At 36.0% G+C, this 21,614-nt stretch overlaps 1 protein-coding gene across 1 annotated transcript in view; it reads right to left on the reverse strand.

Annotated features, from left to right (window-relative positions):
• Window positions 1-10,439: 10,439 nt before the first annotated feature.
• LOC128652604 (uridylate-specific endoribonuclease-like) overlaps window positions 10,440-21,614 on the reverse strand; it is an 82,276-nt gene continuing 71,101 nt past the window's right edge. The window contains exons 8-11 of the mRNA XM_053705536.1: window positions 18,431-18,544; window positions 18,011-18,117; window positions 15,154-15,296; window positions 10,440-10,551 (exon numbers count right to left, since the gene is read on the reverse strand). Of these exons, the coding sequence (XP_053561511.1) occupies window positions 10,440-10,551; window positions 15,154-15,296; window positions 18,011-18,117; window positions 18,431-18,544 (476 nt within the window). The remainder of the gene's footprint in view (window positions 10,552-15,153; window positions 15,297-18,010; window positions 18,118-18,430; window positions 18,545-21,614) is intronic.

Genomic DNA, 21,614 nt, shown 5'->3' on the forward strand with positions numbered 1-21,614 from the left:
GCTTTACCTTGTTAAATGTGTGACATACATATATTTAAAATAAGATTCCCATGTTTAAGGGACATTATGCGCAAAAGTAAATTCTTCATAATTCTTCTTAGCTGTTTTTTAAATTATTTTACATGCAGATCTTATTCAATGCAATGTTGAAATGCTGAAAATTATACTGTGTATGTATGCAATTTGTATTTTATGTCACTTTAATATTGATTAAATACATTCTAGTTTTTAAATTCACTTTTACTGACCTATTCATAGGAGGTATTTTTTAATTAAAAAGAACTTGGTTAGGTGCCAATTGTCGTAGATTATAGACATCTTCAGCCATTTTATAAAACGATTATATTGACTAAGGCCTAGATTTAGAGTTTGGCGGTAGCCGTCAAAACCAGCGTTAGAGGCTCCTAACGCTGGTTTTGGGCTACCGCTGGTATTTAGAGTCAGTCATTAAAGGGTCTAACGCTCACTTTGCAGCCGCGACTTTTCCATACCGCAGATCCCCTTACGTCAATTGCGTATCCTATCTTTTCAATGGGATCTTTCTAACGCCGGTATTTAGAGTCGTGTCTGAAGTGAGCGTTAGAATTCTAACGACAAAACTCCAGCCGCAGAAAAACGCCAGTTTATAAAGCTCTTAACTACTGTGCTCTAAAGTACACTAACACCCATAAACTACCTATGTACCCCTAAACCGAGGTCCCCTCACATCGCCGCCACTCTATTAAAATTTTTTAACCCCTAATCTGCCGACCGCACGCCGCTGCCACCTACATTATCCCTATGAACCCCTAATCTGCTGCCCCTAACACCGCCGACCCCTATATTATATTTATTAACCCCTAATCTGCCCCCCTCACCGTCGCCTCCACCTGCCTACACTTATTAACCCATAATCTGCCGAGCGGACCGCACCGCTACTATAATAAAGTTATTAACCCCTAATCCGCCTCACTCCCGCATCAATAACCCTATAATAAATAGTATTAACCCCTAATCTGCCCTCCCTAACATCGCCGACACCTAACTTCAAGTATTAACCCCTAATCTGCTGATTGGAGCTCACCGCTATTCTAATAAATTTTTTAACCCCTAAAGCTAAGTCTAACCCTAACCCTAACACCCCCCTAAGTTAAATATAATTTAAATCTAACGAAATAAATTAACTATTATTAAATAAATTATTCCTATTTAAAGCTAAATACTTACCTGTAAAATAAACCCTAATATAGCTACAATATAAATTATAATTATGTTGTAGCTATTTTAGGATTAATATTTATTTTACAGGCAACTTTGTATTTATTTTAACCAGGTACAATAGCTATTAAATAGTTAAGAACTATTTAATAGCTACCTAGTTAAAATAATTACAAAATTACCTGTAAAATAAATCCTAACCTAAGTTACAATTAAACCTAACACTACACTATCAATAAATTAATTAAATAAAATACCTACAATTATCTACAATTAAACCTAACACTACACTATCAATAAATTAATTAAATACAATTCCTACAAATAAATACAATTAAATAAACTAACTAAAGTACAAAAAATAAAAGAGAACTAAGTTACAAAAAATAAAAAAATATTTACAAACATAAGAAAAATATTACAACAATTTTAAACTAATTACACCTACTCTAAGCCCTCTAATAAAATAACAAAGACCCCCAAAATAAAAAAATGCCCTACCCTATTCTAAATTACAAAAGTTCAAAGCTCTTTTACCTTACCAGCCCTTAAAAGGGCCCTTTGCGGGGCATGCCCCAAAGAATTCAGCTCTTTTGCCTGTAAAAAAAAAAAATACAATACCCCCCCAACATTACAACCCACCACCCACATACCCCTAATCTAACCCAAACCCCCCTTAAATAAACCTAACACTAAGCCCCTGAAGATCTTCCTACCTTGTCTTCACCATGCCAGATATCACCGATCGTTCCAGGCTCCAAAATCTTCATCCAAGCCCAAGCGGGGGCTGGCGATCCATAATCCGGCGGCTGAAGAGGTCCAGAAGAGGCTCCGAAGTCTTCATCCTATCCGGGAAGAAGAGGCAATCCAGACCGGCAACCATCTTGATCCAAGCGGCATCTTCTATCTTCATCCAATGACGACCAGTTCCATCTTGAAGACTTCCACCGCGGACCCATCTTCTTCTTCCGACGACTTCCCGACGAATGACGATTCCTTTAAGGGATGTCATCCAAGATGGCATCCCTCGAATTCCGATTGGCTGATAGGATTCTATCAGCCAATCGGAATTAAGGTAGGAAAATTCTGATTGGCTGATGGAATCAGCCAATCAGAATCAAGTTCAATCCGATTGGCTGATCCGATCAGCCAATCAGATTGAGCTCGCATTCTATTGGCTGATCGGAACAGCCAAACGAATGCGAGTTCAATCTGATTGGCTGATTGAATCAGCCAATCGGATTGAACTTGATTCTGATTGGCTGATTCCATCAGCCAATCAGAATTTTCCTACCTTAATTCCGATTGGCTGATAGAATCCTATCAGCCAATCGGAATTCGAGGGACTCCATCTTGGATGACGTCCCTTAAAGGAACCGTCATTCGTTGGGAAGTCATCGGAAAAAGAAGATGGGTCCGTGGTGGAGGTCTTCAAGATGGAGCCGGTCGTCATCGGATGAAGATAGAAGATGCCACTTGGATCAAGATGGTTGCCGGTCTGGATCGCCTCTTCTTCCCGGATAGGATGAAGACTTCGGAGCCTCTTCTGGACCTCTTCAGCCGCCGGATTATGGATCGCCAGCCCCCGCTTGGGCTTGGATGAAGATTTTGGAGCCTGGAACGATCGGTGATACCTGGCATGGTGAAGACAAGGTAGGAAGATCTTCAGGGGCTTAGTGTTAGGTTTATTTAAGGGGGGTTTGGGTTAGATTAGGGGTATGTGGGTGGTGGGTTGTAATGTTGGGGGGGGTATTGTATTTTTTTTTTTACAGGCAAAAGAGCTGAGTTCTTTGGGGCATGCCCCGCAAAGGGCCCTTTTAAGGGCTGGTAAGGTAAAAGAGCTTTGAACTTTTGTAATTTAGAATAGGGTAGGGATTTTTTTATTTTGGGGTTCTTTGTTATTTTATTAGGGGGCTTAGAGTAGGTGTAATTAGTTTAAAATTGTTGTAATATTTTTCTTCTGTTTGTAAATATTTTTTTATTTTTTGTAACTTAGTTCTTTTTTATTTTTTGTACTTTAGTTAGTTTATTTAATTGTATTTATTTGTAGGAATTTTATTTAATTTATTTATTGATAGTGTAGTGTTAGGTTTAATTGTAGATAATTGTAGGTATTTTATTTAATTAATTTATTGATAGTGTAGTGTTAGGTTTAATTGTAACTTAGGTTAGGATTTATTTTACAGGTAATTTTGTAATTATTTTAACTAGGTAGCTATTAAATAGTTCTTAACTATTTAATAGCTATTGTACCTGGTTAAAATAAATACAAAGTTTCCTGTAAAATAAATATTAAAGGGACACTGAACCCAATTTTTTTTCTTTTGTAATTCAGAAAGAGCATGCAATTTTAAGCAACTTTCTAATTTACTCCTATTATCAATTTTTTTTCGTTCTCTTGTTATCATTATTTGAAAAAGAAGGCATCTAAGCTTTTATTTGGTTTCAGTACTCTGGACAGCACTTTTTTATTGGTGGATGAATTTATCCACCAATCAGCAAGGACAACCCAGGTTGTTCACCAAAAATGGGCCGGCATCTAAACTTACATTCTTGCATTTCAAATAAAGATACCAAGAGAATGAAGAAAATTTGATAATAGGAGTAAATTAGAAAGTTGCTTAAAATTTAATGCTCAATCTGAATAACGAAAGAAAATTTTTGGGTACAGTGTCCCTTTAATCCTAAAATAGCTACAATATAATTATAATTTATATTGTAGCTATATTAGGGTTTATTTTACAGGTAAGTATTTAGATTTAAATAGGAATAATTTATTTAATAAGAGTTAATTTATTTAGTTAGATTTAAATTATATTTAACTTAGGGGGGTGTTAGTGTTAGGGTTAGACTTAGCTTTAGGGGTTAATACATTTATTATAGTAGCGGTGAGCTCCGATCGGCAGATTAGGGGTTAATTATTGTAGGTAGCTGGCGGTGACGTTGTGGGGGGCAGATTAGGGGTTAATAAATATAATATAGGGGTCGGCGGTGTTAGGGGCAGCAGATTAGGGGTACATAGGTATAATGTAGGTAGCGGCGGTATACGGAGCGGCAGATTAGGGGTTAAAAAAAATATGCAGGTGTCAGCGATAGTGGGGGCGGCAGATTAGGGATTAATAAGTGTAAGGTTAGGGGTGTTTAGATTTGGGGTACATGTTAGGGTGTTAGGTGCAGACATAGGAAGTGTTTCCCCATAGAAAACAATGGGGCTGCATTAAGAGCTGAACACTGCTTTTTTGCAGCTTTTTTTTCAGCTCAAACTGCCCCATTGTTTTCTATGGGGATATCGTGCACAAGCACGTTTTTTAAGCTGGCCGCGTCCGTAAGCACCGCTGGTATCTAGAGTTGCAGTGGCGTTAAATTGTGCTCTACGCTCCCTTTTTGGAGCCTAATGCACTGAAAACCCAGCCCTTCTGTGAACTCTAAATACCAGCAGTATTTAAAAGGTGCGGGAGAAAAAAAGCAAGCGTAGCTAACGCACCCCTTTGGCCGCCAAACTCTAAATCTAGGCGTTTGTTAAGCAGTGTATACAAAATAAATGCTAAAGCACAATTATTAAGGGCTCCTGCTGCCACCTAAATCATAGTGTGAAAAGGGGCTGAGGTTTCAGGCACGTTTATTCTTAAAAAGACATTAATCACCTCTTGCTTTTGTGTAAAATTGTACATGTCTAACACTCTCTACAGAACGGCAAAAACAAATTCTGTAGCTGTCAAATACTGCATATCAAATAGCTGGTTTGTGCAGTTTGCAGAATTATGAATATCTGTTACAGATTTCGCTTTTTGGCCTCACGAAGAAAGCATGAAACAAAGCACAATTTTTACACAAAACAAGAAGTATTTAATGTCTCTTTAAAAGTCAGTTACCATTATCTTATACTAGTCTTCTGCATTTGTCCACGTCATGAATGCACCAAGTGAATTGAAAGAAAACGAAGAAATACTGACAAAATGTGTCAGTATTCATTTAGTTTCCTTCACAATTACTTTTAGGGGTTAAATCCAGAGACAGGTCACGCAAATAGAAGGCATAGGAGAAGGTTGTTTTGCACATGCCCAGGGATTCATCTTGCTAAGAGCAGCCCGGAGCTCTGTGATGAAGAGTTGAGAGAGGTAAGTATAATGCTACAGGTGGACTTATTGTTTGTAGCAAAGGAATATTTACATTGTTTAACGAAACGAATGTAAATATTCCACAAATATTCAGTGTTCGTTTAGTTTAAGTGCACCAGACAAATATTCAGGAAAACTAATTTTCATAAATATTCGTTGCGAAAGATTTGGAAGAACCAAATTTAAGTCTATCTTAAACTTACATCATACTTACAGTTGGCTAGATCCACTAGCAGCCTTTTTACTTTAACAGTATATAAGTTATTCTATGGAGTCCCCTCACTTTATAAAAACTAATATCGCGCTCAAAAAAAGTTTGCTGCAACACCACAATTTGAACATTGTGCAGTTCAAAGAGATTTGTAACTATTCCTCATCACAGTCACATGTTGCATATTCAGCTCTATTATAATCAAAGGAGACATAATTATCTCACAGCTCTTCAATTCTTGACACAATGAGTTCCAATGTCAAGAATACCAGAATCACAAAACCCCCTCTAATACTGTTCAAAACAAACAAATTAAACAGAAAATAATTCACCCTCTTTAAAGTCCACTCAAACATAAACAAAAAAAACTTCACAGAGTATTTAAAAATTCTGCATACTTGCCTAGAGAATTCTATGTGCTTGGCTGAGAGAATCCCGCATGCTTGGCTTAGAGAATTCTATGTGCATGGCTGAGAGAATTCCGCATGCTTGGCTTAGAGACTGCCGCATGCTTGGCTGTGAGAATTCTGCATGCTTGGCTTAGAGAATTCTATGTGCATGGCTGAGAGAATTCCGCATGCTTGGCTTAGAGACTGCCGCATGCTTGGCTGTGAGAATTCTGCATGCTTGGCTTAGAGAATTCCTCATGTTTGGCTGTGAGAATTCTGCATGCTTGGCTTAGAGAATTCTATGTGCTTGGCTGAGAGAATTCTGCATGCTTGGCTTAAAGAATGGCGCATGCTTGCCTTAGAGAATGCTGCATGCTTGGCTGTGAGAATTCTGCATACTTGGCAAAAGGAATTCCATTTGCAGGGCAGAGAGAATTATGCATGTTTGGCCAAGAGAAATCTGCATGGTTGGCTTAGAGAATTCTGCATGGTTGGCTTAGAGAATTATGTGTGCTTGGCCAAGAATTATGCATGCTTGGCTTAGAGAATTCCATGTGCTTGGCCAAGAGAATTCTGCATGGCTGGCTTAGAGATTTCTGCATGCTTGGCTTAGGGAATTTCGATGCTTGGTTTAGAGAAATATGCATGTTTGGTTAAGAGAATTCTGCATACTTAGTTTAGCGAATTCCACATACTTGGTTTAGAGAATTCCACATACTTGGTTTAGAGAATTCCACATACTTGGTTTAGAGAATTCCACATACTTGGTTTAGAGAATTCCACATACTTGGTTTAGAGAATTCCACATACTTGGCTTAGAGAATTCTGCATGCTTGGTTTAGAGAATTCCACATACTTGGCTTAGAGAATTCTGCATGCTTGGTTTATCGAATTCCACATACTTGGTTTAGCGAATCCCACATACTTGGTTTAAAGAATTCCGCATGCGTGGTTTAGATTATTCCGCATGCTTGGTTTAGAGAATACTGCATGCTTGGTTTAGAGAATACCGCGTGCGTGGTTTAGAGAATTCCACATGCTTGGTTTAAAGCATTCCGCATGCTTGGTTTAAAGCATTCTGCATGCTTGGTTGCGATTTTGGTGAAAAACCCCAATGAACAACAACACCCACCCTCAGCCCCCAATCATCACCTGTCTGTGAGAATTCTGAGATGTCTCTTTTTTATCCAACCAGATATAACAAAAAAGAAATGCCAATATTCAGCCCTTACAAACATTTATGCATACTGTGTTTCAAGTGTGTTTTTAAAATTGTTGTAGTTGTAAATGATTTAACCACTTAGCAATACGTTCTTGTTTCATGGGCAAATTGGACAATGACGCAACTGTAGATGTTAATGGGTCATCAATGATAGACTCTCAATGATTTGTGAAACAAGGCACAGTGAAATTCGGACATAATCTTAATACAATATCACAAATGTTTATAAATCTATCCCAATAATTAATAAGGCTTGAGAGGTAGCAGAAATGGCTATTTGAATCTAACCCAGCAAGTAGTCATAAAGAATATTATGAGTGTGACAAGATAGGAAATGATGTGGTCTCATAAATCTTTGTGAATCCTGGTGGCTATACTGGTCACAGCTGGCGGTATTTTTTTTAAACATAAATTAAAGGGACACTCCAGCCCATATTGGTATGTACCTGGATGCATTTCATTTTTAGATACAAGCATTTTTGTAATATACAAGTATTAGCAAAATGAGAATATCCAGCTATGCTTCACATGCACGTGCAGAGAAAAACGTTGACATTAAAACAGTGATAACTTTAGAAGCATTTTTGCCATTACATGTATATTGCAAATCTGCTTCTACTCAAAGATGTAATTTATCTATGTGCATTTAAATTTTGACCAGAATGTCCCTTTAATTTAGTTTAATGTTGAAAGTGAAACATTTACAAACTAAAGACAGTGCATGGCGTCAAAATGGACTCTTCCATTTAAATATCTGGTGTAGTCAAATGTAAAAAAATACATTTGATCAAATCCTAAACAATGGAATCTGCTAAGATTATAATATCACATTTTATCTCTCGGAGAGAAAACATAAAAAATATGGAAGAAACAGCAGATTATAAAATACTGATGAGCATTTCTCTGTTGATGTCATTCACGCTGAGATATTAGAGAGCCTGTTGCTTAAGTGACTGGTTTGTGTGGATACAAAAAATGCTGCTGTAAAACAATTATTATGTCACACTGATACATAGCTGGAGGTTATACAGCTTGGCCACACAGTATCTAATGAAAGCTCTGTTTGTTTTCTTTACCTCAAAGGGAGAGATTACATTTCAACCTCATAAAGCTTTTACAAAAGAATATTACAGCTGAGCACTTAACTCCACTACATTGTGGGACTTTATATAAATATTAACTGGCTGAGATTATGTTTACCATCCATCATTCAGTTTATTTTAATACACAAAATGTGCATCCAGTGGCCATCACAATTTTCACATTTATCATTAATACATTTATTATTATTATTATTATTATTAATAATAATAATATTTCACCATGATCATATCCTATGTTCTGCAGAATACAGTGAATTCAAATATATTTCACTTGGCAGTACAAAATATAGAGGAGGAAGACCCTGCTTCAAACCTGTATACACCAAACAGCTTAGATTAAGTAAACAATGTGGGTGCTGAAACTGTGCATATAATATAAAGATTACACATACATATGGTGCAAATGGAATTATTTTCATTTGTTATCAATATGACCCTTTAGATCAGGGGTAAGCAACCCTGGGCCCCCAGATGTTTTGGAACTACATTTCCCATGATGCTGAGACACTCTTTAGACTGCCTGAGCATCATGGAAAATGTAGTTTCAAAACATCTAGGGGGCCAAGGTTGCTGACCCCTGCTTTAGATACTTTAAGCTCTGAATCGTATACACAGTACTGAAAACAAGAAATCTGGGTTCACACTAATACAAGACATCAAACTCATGTTTTTATTTTTTTATTTAGATAGGGTATACAATTTTATAAAGTTTCAGTTTACATCTATTTTCGAATTTGCATTATTCTTGTGGTATTATTTGTTGAAGAGCAAACCTAGGTAGGTAGCATGAATTTGTCTGGAGCACTATATGGTAGTAGACTGTGAAAACATTGCTGCCATCTAGTGCCTTTCCATATGTATAACACTGTTAAAAGCATTTTTGCTCTTGAACCTCCCTACATGCTTTCCAATAAAGGATATAAAGAGAACAAAGTAAATTTGACTATAGAGATAAAATGGAATGTTTTTTTTAATGTCACACTCTATCTGAATAATTACAGATAAATTGGGTTTCATGTCCCTTTAAGCATTACAACGAGAAAGGGAATTAGCAAGTTCCAATACAGTAGTGTGCAATGGGTCAGAATGAAAGCGTCAGCTTTAGGAAGGACAATCAGTTTGATTTATACTCTATTTATGCCAGTTCATAGCAATAATTTACAGAAAAAGGGACTCATTTTAACAAAATAAATAAATATTTTCACATTACTGTTAAAGGGATATGAAACCCAAATTGTTTCTTTCGTGATTCAGATGCAATTTTAAGCAACTTTCTCATTTACTTCTATTATAATTTATTCTTTGTTCTTTTGGTCTCTTTTGGAAAAAGCAGGGATGTAAGTTTAGGAGCCGGACCAATTTTGGTTCAGCCCCCTGGGTAGTGCTTGCTGATTGGTGGCTATGTTTAGCCACCAATCAGCAAGCACTACCCAAGTGCCAAGTTCTGAACCAAAAATGGGCTGGCTCATAAGGTTATACATTCCTGATTTCCAAATAAAGATACCAAGAGAAAAAAGAAAATGTAATAATAGGAGTAAATTAGAAAGTGTGTGTGTGTATATGTATGTATGTATGTATATGTGTGTGTATGTGTGTGTGTGTTTATGTATATGTGTGTGTATGTGTGTGTGTTTATGTATATGTGTGTGTGTGTTTATGTATATGTGTGTATGTGTGTGTGTTTATGTATATGTGTGTGTATGTGTGTGTGTGTTTATGTATATGTGTGTGTGTGTTTATGTATATGTGTGTGTGTGTGTTTATGTATATGTGTGTGTGTGTGTTTATGTATATGTGTTTATGTATATGTGTGTGTGTATGTGTGTGTGTTTATGTATATGTGTGTGTATTTGTGTGTGTTTATGTATATGTGTGTGTGTGTTTATGTATATGTGTGTGTGTTTATGTATATATGTGTGAATGTGTGTGTGTTTATGTATATGTGTGTGTATATGTGTGTGTATGTGTGTATATGCATGTGTGCGCCTGCGCCCGTGTGTGGTGTGTATTTGTAAATTCATGTATATAATTTTTTTGTATATAGTTTCTCTGCTGCACCCAGAAACCCATATGAATGAGAAGACTCAGAGTGGTATGTTTGTTTTTGTTAGTTTCAAGAGGGATCTGCAGAGCACTGCAGTACAACTCTAGTAGTCAAATGGTTAACATCGATTCTTCACAGCATTGCTCTGGGCTGGTTTACACTACAGGGTAGGCAGTGGCTATGTAATGTTTGCCTTTGCCATATGTGCTCTGGGTCCATGTGTAAGTTTGTATACTGAGGCCATGTCCTCCCAGGCTGAGTTTACACCTGAAAATAAAGTAACACCATTAGAGTGAGCACAATACATCTTTAAAGATGAATATGTCTGTATCTTTATGTTAAATAATTTTTTGTAATAATTTTTATTAATAAGTATTATTATGAGTGTAATTGTACTTTGTAATGTATTTTTGATGTGTTTTGTGACACTTTTTATTTTCGTGAAACAGTTAACCACTGCTCTAAGATCGCAGTAATGATTCTAGCGTAAATTGCAAACGATTGCAAAAACCCTCGCACAAACATTTGCGCGCCACTTGTAATCTAGCCCTAATAGTGGTTCGGGAGATTATTCCTACTTTTTTACCTAAATTATCTCCAATTTTTAGGTTTACTTTTTATCCAATCTATTTTGGGGTTTTTAGCTGCCATAAGGCACCTGTATATTCTTCTAAAACCTTTTTTAAACCCTCAAGGACGGAACTATCATTGGTGCCGCAACTGCAGTGGTGCCAGGGCCCAAGTGCTGGAGGGGGACCATAGCAGCTATCTATCTATCTATCTATCCTCAAAATCATTATACAGAGCAGCATGTATATTATTACTATTGCTTGCTTTTAAGTTACCTTTGGGGGCAGAAAAAAAAAATTGCACAAGGCCCCTCTGTTAAGAAGATCCACTACTGTAAACCCCACCTCATACTGTAAGGTTCCAGACTTCTACTGTATCTGGTCACATGATCTGAAGGGCTGAACTAAGCTGTAATACATAGCAACAATGACTATGGGCTCAGTGATGATTAAAAATAGCCCCCAAAAATTTTGTGTGAGTTCTCTCTCCTTCCAGGCAAGTTTTTGTAAGGGTTTATAAGTAAATATATTGTTTATAGGTTAGGGGTTAGTAAAGTGTCAACCCTTAACTTACAGTCTTACCAGGATAAACCTAATTAATCAAATCCCTGCAGTAACACTAAGCAACTGTAAGAAAGCTGTCAAAACCCCATGTCACCATCTCAGCCATTAGCAAAGGAAGGAGGGAGAGAATAGGATATTCAGCTAGAATGAGAAGAGGCCCACCTACCATTGCCAACATCATTTAAACAGTTATGGAGAATCCTTTCCCTTTTCTGCAAAATTGTTGCCACTACCAACCATTCCTTTTTTCTACTTTCTTGACCTTTCTGAGACTTTCACCATTACGGGTGCTCCAGGCCTAAAATTGACTCTCTGCTAAAATTTTTGAACAATATTCGGGACAGCTGTCGTCTTCTGATAGTAGAAACTCACTCTGCCTTCATGCATAGCCCATGTCCCACCTGGACTACTACTTCCTGACTGATCCGGCTCTCGCAGTACATAATAGAAATAGCAGGGTATGATTTTATTGTTGTAATATTATAACAGTAGCAACATGGGAGCATTATTAGCAAGGACACAAGCTGAGTATTGCAATAGAAATTGATATATTCTTACTATATTTTATTTGTGTTATTTGCGTTACGATTACTTCATTCATAAAACTGTATTTAAATATAATAGCAGCTGGGAAATATTAATTGTCTATCATATAAAAAAGTACAAAAAGCTGTCAGCTAGATTACGAGTTTGGCGTTATGAGTGAAAAAGCAGCGTCATAGCGCTGCGGAATCTGTTGGCGCTCTACAAATAACCAATAATAAATAAATAAATATGCTTCATAACGCTGCTATTTTCCCTACCTCTTGCTATTACAAATCTTGCAGGTATAGCTGTACCGCACACTTTTTTGGCCGTCGCGCAACATCAGTACCGCACTTTAAGAAAAGTCCTTTTTCAATGGGACTTCCATAGCGCCGGTATTATGAGTTTTGCCTGGGAGGCCAAAAAGTGAGCCGTACAGCCTATACCGACACCGTACCGCCATCTAAAGTCAGTAGTTATGAGTTTTACGCTACAAAGCTGTAGAATAAAACTCCTAACTAAAATGTTAGTACACTAACACCCATAAACTACCTATTAACCCCTAAACCGTGGCCCTCCCGCATTGCAAACACTAAAATAAAATGATTAACCCCTAATCTGCCGCTCTGGACATCGCCGCCATTTAACAAATGTATTAAACCCTATTCTGCTGCTCCCTGACATCGTTGTCACTATAATACAATTATTAACCCCTAAACCGCCGCCCTCCCGCATCAAAAACACTATTTAAATATAATTAACCCTAATCTGCTGTCCACCCACTCCGCCGCTATAATAAACCTATTAACCCCTAAACCTAACCCTAACATAACCCTACCCCTAACACCCCCTAACTTAAATATATTTAAAATAAATCTAAATACAACCTACTATTAATAACTAATTCCTATTTAAAACTAAATACTTACCTGTAAAATAAACCCTAAGCTAGCTACAATATAACTAATAGTTACATTGTAGCTATCTTAGGTTTTATTTTTATTTCACAGCTAAGTTTGTATTTATTTTAACTAGGTAGACTAGTTAGTAAATAGTTATTAACTATTTACTAGCAACCTAATTAAAATGAATACAAATTTACCTGTAAAATAAAAGCTAACCTGCCTTACACTAACACCGAACATTACAATAAAATTAAATAAATTAAATTAACAAAATACATTTATCTAAATTGCAATAAAAAACAACACTAAATTACTCAAAATAAAAAAAGAAATTATCAAAAAGAAAAACTAATTACTCCTAATCTAATAGCCCTATCAAAATAAAAAAGCCCCCCCCAAAATAAAAAAACTCTAGCCTACACTAAACTGCCAATGGCCCTTAAAAGAGCCTTTTGTGGGGCATTGCCCCAAAGAAATCAGCTCTTTTACCTGTAAAAAAAATATACAAACAACCCCCCAACAGTAAAACCCACCACCCACACAACCAAACCCCCCCCAAATAAAATCCTATCTAAATAAAGCTATGCTAACCATTGCCCTGAAAAGGGCATTTGGATGGGCATTGCCCTTAAAAGGGTATTTAGCTCTTTTACATTGCCCAAAACCTTAAGCTAAAAATAAAACCCACCCAATAAACCCTTAAAAAAACCTAACACTAACCCCCGACGATCCATTTACAGTTTTTGAAGACCGGACATCCATCCTCATCCAGGCCGCAGAAGTCTTCATCCAAGCGGGCAGAAGTCCTCATCGAAGCCGGCAGAAGTCTTCATCCAAGCGGGCAGAAGTCTTCATCCAGACGGCATCTTCAATCTTCATCCATCCGGCGTGGAGTGGGCCCAACTTCAAGACATCCGGCGCGGAGCATTCTCTTCTTCCGATGGCTGTTGAAGAATGAAGTTTCCCTTTAAATGACGTCATCCAAGATGGCGTCCCAAGATGACGTCATTTAAAGGGAAACTTCATTCTTCAACAGCCATCGGAAGAAGAGGATGCTCCGTGCCGGATGTCTTGAAGATGGACCCGCTCCGTCCCAGATGGATGAAGATAGAAGATGCCGTCTGCATGAAGACTTCTGCCTGCTTGGATGAAGACTTCTGCCGCTTGGATGACGATGGATGTCCGGTCTTCAAAAACTGTAAGTGGATCGTCGGGGGTTAGTGTTATGTTTTTTTAAGGGTTTATTGGGTGGGTTTTATTTTTAGCTTAGGGTTTTGGGCAATGTAAAAGAGCTTAATGCCCTTTTAAGGGCAATGCCCATCCAAATGCCCTTTTCAGGGCAATGGTTAGCTTAGGTTTATTTAGATAGGATTTTATTTGGGGGGTTTGGTTGTGTGAGTGGTGGGTTTTACTGTTGGGTGGTTGTTTGTATTTTATTTTACAGGTAAAAGAGCTGATTTCTTTGGGGCAATGATAGGGCTATTAGATTAGGAGTAATTCGTTTTTATTTTTGATAATTTCTTTTTTTATTTTGTGTAATTAAGTATTGTTTTTTTTGTAATTTAGATAAATGTATTTTGTTTTAAATATTAATTATTTAGTTATTAATAGTAAGTTTTATTTAGAATTATTTTAATTATATTTAAGTTAGGGGGTGTTAGGGTTACGTTAGGGTTAGGGTTAGACTTAGGGTTACATTAGGGGTTAATATATTTATTTAGTGTTAGTGATGTCGGAGGCCAGAGGTTTAGGGGTTAATAACTTTAGTATAGTGGCGGAAACGATATTGGAGGTGGCAGATTAGGGGTTAATAAATTTATGTAGATGGCAGCGACATTGGGGGTGGCTGATTAGGGGTTAATAAGTGTAATGTAGGTGGCGGTGATGTTAGGGACGGCAGATTAGGGGTGTTTAGACTCGGGTTTTATGTTAGGGTGTTAGATTTAAACATACATTTTTTTTCCCCATAGACATCAATGGGGCTGCGTTACAGAGCTTTACGCTCCGCGATTGCAGGTGTTAGGCTTTTTTTTAGCCGTCTCTCCCCATTGATGTCTATGGGGAAATCGTGCGCGAGCACGTCAAAACACTGCTTGTATTTGGGTGCGGTACGCAACCATATCGCCCGCACAAGCTGTTTTTTGCAAACCTGTAATAGCAGCGCTATTAAAGGTGAGCATTGAAAATAACTTGCACGTTATTAGCGAGCCAGCCATAACGCAAAACTCGTAATCTGGCTGTCTGTTTCTCATGTAGTAAAACCAGGGAAACAATAAAGAGATGTGCAATTGTGATATAGGACTTACTTCTTGCCTGGTCGACTGATAAAACATAGAGTGTAAAGGCTGAAATCAAACTCTGGACTTGAGCCAATGAACTGAGTGCCTACTTCCTTGAAGAATCCATCCCAATGAAACTGCTTTCCAAGTACATCAGGGTAACTGGTCCACTGTAAAGGAAAGCACAGAGGGATCAGATTTAAAAAATAAATACAAAAATATATATACAGTATGTATATATATATATATATATATATATATATATATATATATATATATAGATTGTTAAATACAACAGAAAAGTAGTTCCAGTTGTATACTATTAATGGCCACTCTGGTTAGTCAAGTTTCAATACCTACCTTGTTTATTAAGCAATTATTTGAAAGCACAAAACTTTATTGTACAAAAGGATGGCAGATATTCCACAATTCACAATTTATTTTGTATCTTACACAAAAAATAAATTGTATTTATTTATATCATACCGTAACCATTTATTAAAACTGCAAATTTAACTCTCTCTCTCTCTCTCTCGCTCACTCTCTCACCCTCTCTCTCTCTCTCTTTCTCTCTCTCTCTTACTCTCTCTCTTTCTCTCTCTTTCTCTCTCTCTATTTCTCTCTCTCTTTCTGTCTCTCTCTCACACACATACTCTCTCTCTCTCTCATTCTCTCTCTTTCTCTCTCTATTTCACTCTGTCTCTCTCTCTCTCTCTCTCTTTCTTTCTCTCTCAATCTCTCTTAATCTCAATCTCTCTTAATTTCTCTCTCAATCTCTTTCTCTCTCTTTCTCTCTGTCTCTCTCTCTTTCTGCCTTTCTCTCACACACATACACACTCTCTCTCTCCCTCTCTCTCTTTTTCTCTCTATTTCTCTCTGTCTTTCTCTTTCTTTCTCTCTCTCTTCCTCTCTCAATCTCTCTCTCTCAATATCTCTCTCTCAATTTCTCTCTCTCTCTCTCTCTCTCTCTCTCTCTCTCTCTCTCTCTCTCTCTCTCTCTCTCTCTCTCTCTCTCTATATATATATATATATATATATATATATATATATATTTATATATTTATATATATATATATATATATATATATATAGTAAGCAACAAAATCAGTCATGAACAATGGACTGTGGAATCAAAAGAGTTAAAGGTTTTTCAACTTGCAGATGCACATAATTAAACAGTAAAGGGGTTTACAACAGGGTAGTTTAGAGGGTAGGCATCATGTCAGCCTCTGCTCAGTCCTCTGCAGCTGGTCCATGGTTTTTATCATTACAATGAAAATTGTGGAGGTAACTTAATTTGTGCTTCTAAACCACCACATCTGAAGTGTCAACAACGTATCATGCTGGTGGTTTATAATTAAATTGCTTCTCAGCCATTCAGGATAAATCTAATTGTCCTATTTACTCTGCTGCTGTCCACCAGGAAACAAGGACTGCTTGGGACACAGGGAATGTGACAGTCACTGACACTGGGAGTAGTGAAAAATGTCATGGTTAACTTTCAGTGACCTGTAAACAGGAGAGATCACAGGGACACAACCGATGAGAAATGGGAGGGTGTCTGCATTTTGTGGAGTGTGAGATAAGCACTGGGGACATATACATGGAATTTTGCATGTATAACAATTGGCAGAACAGATGAGTGTTATATTGTACATTTATCATTCAACTACTAAACTAAAAATAATTACAAATAGTTAATGTAGACAATGTCCTTGTTCAGTTAATGCAAAATTAAGAACATGACAATAAATAAATAATTACAAACATGTTGAATGGACATATTAATGCAATGATAAACTGTTCTTATGCATTACAAAACGTTATTTTAGCATAAATGTCCCTTAATAGGTATTTGTATGACCCATAAAAAGGCCTAATTACCAGTAATGTGCCTTAATGGAACTGATTAAACAGTGCGTGACATTAGAGTATGGCCATGTTTGATGAGACATTTTTGTGAAATTGATTTGACAAGCACTGGCTTCATCTGTTAAGTTTGCATTGCAATCTGTGGGCCTATAATGTTACGTTCAGTGGTTAGGATTAAGGCTAAGATAAAAGATCAGGTTTAGAGGTGAGGGATAAGTACAGTGTTTGGTATAGGAATAGAGTTTCCATCTTACATAGAATCCTAGAGAAAGGATTTACTTCTTGGCTGTCAGGCACAAAGCAATACATTGTAAAGCAACGAGCTGTAGACTACCCTGGCAGATGAGGATATAATCAGTTCCCAGCACACAAGAAAATAGTTCCAGATTTAGAAATGGTGTTTGCAAACAGGTTTGGTGGGACATGTAAGAAAGGGACTGGTTTGCAAATATTGGGCCATTAAAACCTTTAAGAGATGTAATGGCCCACAAATTATTGGTGTGTCTTAAAGGGACATGAAACCCAATGTTTTTCTGTCATGATTCAGAAAGAGCATGCAATTTTAAACAACTTTCCAGTTTACTTCTATTATTTAATTTGCTTCCTTCTCCTTCCTTTCCTTTGCTGAAAGGTTTATCTTGGTAAGCTTAGGAGCAGCAAATAACCTAGGTTCTAGCTGCTGATTGGTGAATGCATATATATATATATACCGATTGTCATTGTTTCATCCATGTGTTCAGTTAGAAACCATTAGTGCATTGCTGCTCCTTCAACAAATGATGCCAAGAGATTGAAGCAAATTTGATAATAGAAGTAAACTGGAAAGTTGTTTAAAATTGTATGTTCTACCTAAATCATGAAAGCAATTTTTGGGATTTCGTGTCCCTTTAAGCACCACCCTACTCCCCAATGAACAATTCCCTAGACACAGATACAAAAAAACGTACAGGATTTCAGTGTTGCTATTCTCATATTTAAATTGGACTCGAGGATACTAATTGTAATAACTTACTGGCCCATCAAAGTTGTAACTGTAATAATCCATCATGCCATTCTTTTCCAACAGGTAGAAACGGATCCAGCTGTGAAATCCAGAGACTTTGCCTTTCTTAACTTCACCTGTGAATACAATATGATCTGATGTCAATCTTCTTATGCATTTGTATTGATTTATATGTTCTCTGCCTTTCTGTATATATTGTTATTATGTATAATTTTGCATAACATGTAAACTATTTAACGAACATCAGTTGTTGCTATCTTTTGGATGTATTGCCTTGGGTACTGTTTTATACTTTCCCTTTTGCAAATCCCAAATTCTGATCACCATTAATGTATTTATTCATGCAATGCACATATATATTTAATTTTTGAGGTAGTTGTGTGATTTTTCTTTACACAGAGATTCTTTATCATACGCATTGTCACATACCAACAAACACATGCTCAAATCCACTGGAGTCTGTCTCCCCTTTAGATCGAGAGTAAAGTCCAAACCACATTTTCTGCAGATCTTTGATAAATTCTGTCTCAGTTTGGTAAAGACCTAAATATATAAACATGCATAATATTAATTGAAAAGGCTGAAGGCTCAGGGAAATCTTGTATTAAGTACTAATAATATGCACCCTGCTTAATGTTATATAATAGAACTATAGTAAAATCTCTTTAATTGCTTGAAGGAAGATGAACTACCAAGGCCTGTAATATCTGATGTTTTATGAATTAGATTTGAATACTTTTTCCTTAAAAACAAAGATCCAGATGCTTCAAAAAACGATGGGCTAATGTTAGCAAATGTGCAATATAAGAATATTGTGGGTGTGTTCATTTGCGCTTGTATTACAAGTTGAAAGTAAACTCCTTCGCTCAAGCACAATCAAATTTAACATGTAGATCTCTCATAAAGTCTAAGGGCTAAAATAAAAGTCACACAAAACACAACATAAATACATTAAAATATACTGTTACACTCATATATAATAAAAATATTATTATTTTTTTTATAAGGGTTCAAAGGTATATGGTATACAGTATGACTATGTATTTGACTGCAAAGGACATAACTATATATGTCTAAATAATAATTATACAATAACACATAATGATGTGTATTTACTATAAATATTTCACATTTCAATGTTTTATTTGAAATACATATTTATATATATATATATATTATATATATATATATATATATATATATATATATACCTATAACTATATTGTTTCTATTCATATAGATATATGGGTATCAATATATATTTTATATTACCATAATCGTGTGTATATATATATATATATATATATATATATATATATATATATAAATGGACAAAAAGGTTTTTACAGCACCTGTACATCCACTATAGCTGAAAGTATAAATAAACTGAAAAGCTGCGTTACCATAGCAACAACCCGGAAGTGAAGGCTCAAGCTGATCCGTATGCTGCAGAGTCTGGTTTATACCGGGACAGAGAAGCACTCCAAGAGGCTAATTACACACCTGCACAGGAAGCTTGTGGGATATCTTCATTACAAGAAGTACATCCTCACATACTCCAGGAGGCTGACGAAATCGGAATAGCCACTCGATCCGGCTTTTAGAAAGAGATTCTACTACCTACACATACCCCCAGTGCGGCATACTTACCTCTTTAGATTGGGGTAATATCTGGTAAGGGTATTTTATACCATCTTTTATCTTATACCAGCTGATATATGGCGATTCATCATTGACTGATTATATCCTAAGGACTTACATGAACTGTTCAGTTTATTTATACTTTCAGCTATAGTGGATGTACAGGCGCTGTAAAAACCTTTTTGTCCATATTTACTCCTACTGTCTGAGGTTACATATCTCATACGGTATCTGTCTTGTATAGCTGCCTTATACATCCTACTCCTCTCAGACGAGCGCTACTCGCAGAGTATCGCTTGATTCTACTCAGTACTCTGAGTAGTCTCATTCTACTTGTATTTCTATATATATATATATATATATATATATATATAAATATATATTAAATAATACATTTTTTTATGTTTTTCTACATGATGGACATAGAAATATATAATATATGTGTAATGCACTTCGGGTTTTGCTCTTTAGGTCTAATGTCGTGTCGGGTTAGCGTACATGAAGTATTAGTTATCTTAAGGCACGTTATTAAAATGTTAAATATTTAAAATATTAATAATAATTATTAAAAATGATTATAGATACTGTAAAATATATATACATTTTTAGTACATCTATAATAATGTTCTATATGAATAGATATAAAGATATAGGTATACATATATATATATATAGAAAATAAAAATAGCATTTTCCTGTATGTGAAGAACATTGGAATATGAAACATTAATAACTCTTGTTGGGTTAGCGTTAGCGTTGATAAGTGTTAGGTTTTTGTCTTCTGCATTCTCCACTGAAGCCTATGGGAAGAAAAAGTGCAGCCGCAATATCTGAGGTCCTGAAGTCAGCAAGCGCGAAAATGTTTTACTTTCAACTTGTTATTTGTTCACTAACCTGCGAATGCAAAAAGATTACTTCTAGAGGTGTTTACGCTTGGGCGAGAGCGCTAAATAGCGCACCACTTGTAATCTAGCCGTACATGTTTTAAAAATGTAATTGATGCAAGAGTTTAGAGAAGTTCTATACAAGATTGAGACTGATTTAAGCACAGAACTGCTTATTGGTTGTTCCTACAAACCTCGATAAAAAAATAAATCACCATTTCCACGTAAAGTTTAAAAAGTAAAAAATAGACATTAAAAAACAAAATGTTAATATCCACATTACTTTTAACTTTGTAGTACTATCACTTTTCAATTAGTAGGGAACTTCCTGGTAAAAGTAAGATTACATATTCCAGGGATTTTTTTCTGGCCTGATTTCCTAAAGCTCTCTGGTCTTGTGAGATTATCTCATCAGTATAGAGAGGTTCTCAAATAATTTTGGAAACACAAAATTTAGCTTGATAGTTGTTTATCTTACTATGCAGTGTTCTGGATTAAATAGAGAGTCTCCTACATTAAAATATAATGCTCAAATGTTTTGATCATTGGGATGAATTAGCTATTGGGTTTGTGTGTTAACGTCTTATGCTGATCATGCAGCTAAGGAGCATCCAAATTATAAGAATAACTCAAATATGTAGCCCTAGACTAATTTAGATATCACACACTGGTATTTATAGTCCTTTTTATTTTTAGGTAGTCATTTTATTCTAAGCAACTGCTAAAAGTGAAGGATATTTTTCCTCATGAAGAACATCCAGTGAAATTAAATGGGGTGGATAGGAGCCACAAATCTCTTGTCCTCCCTGACAATAGCCTTTAGCTAAAGCAGGGGTCACTTGAATGTCAAGATAAAAGGCAACTATTTTTTATATTTTTAAAGGAAAATTGTCTCCTATCTCTTAGGCTCCCCCTAGTGGCTATTGTGACTTCCTGTTTGACATGCTACTACGTTATTATCAAAATATCTGTGAACACATTCATGATGTTGATAGAGCATACAATTTTTTTTTTTTTTTTTTTTTTTTTTTTTTTTTTTTTTTTTTTTTTTTTTCAAAAGCTTTATTAAATATAATCCAGTGTAAATA

This window comes from Bombina bombina, chromosome 3 (assembly GCF_027579735.1).
Source record: "Bombina bombina isolate aBomBom1 chromosome 3, aBomBom1.pri, whole genome shotgun sequence".
Taxonomy (NCBI): Eukaryota; Metazoa; Chordata; class Amphibia; order Anura; family Bombinatoridae; genus Bombina; species Bombina bombina.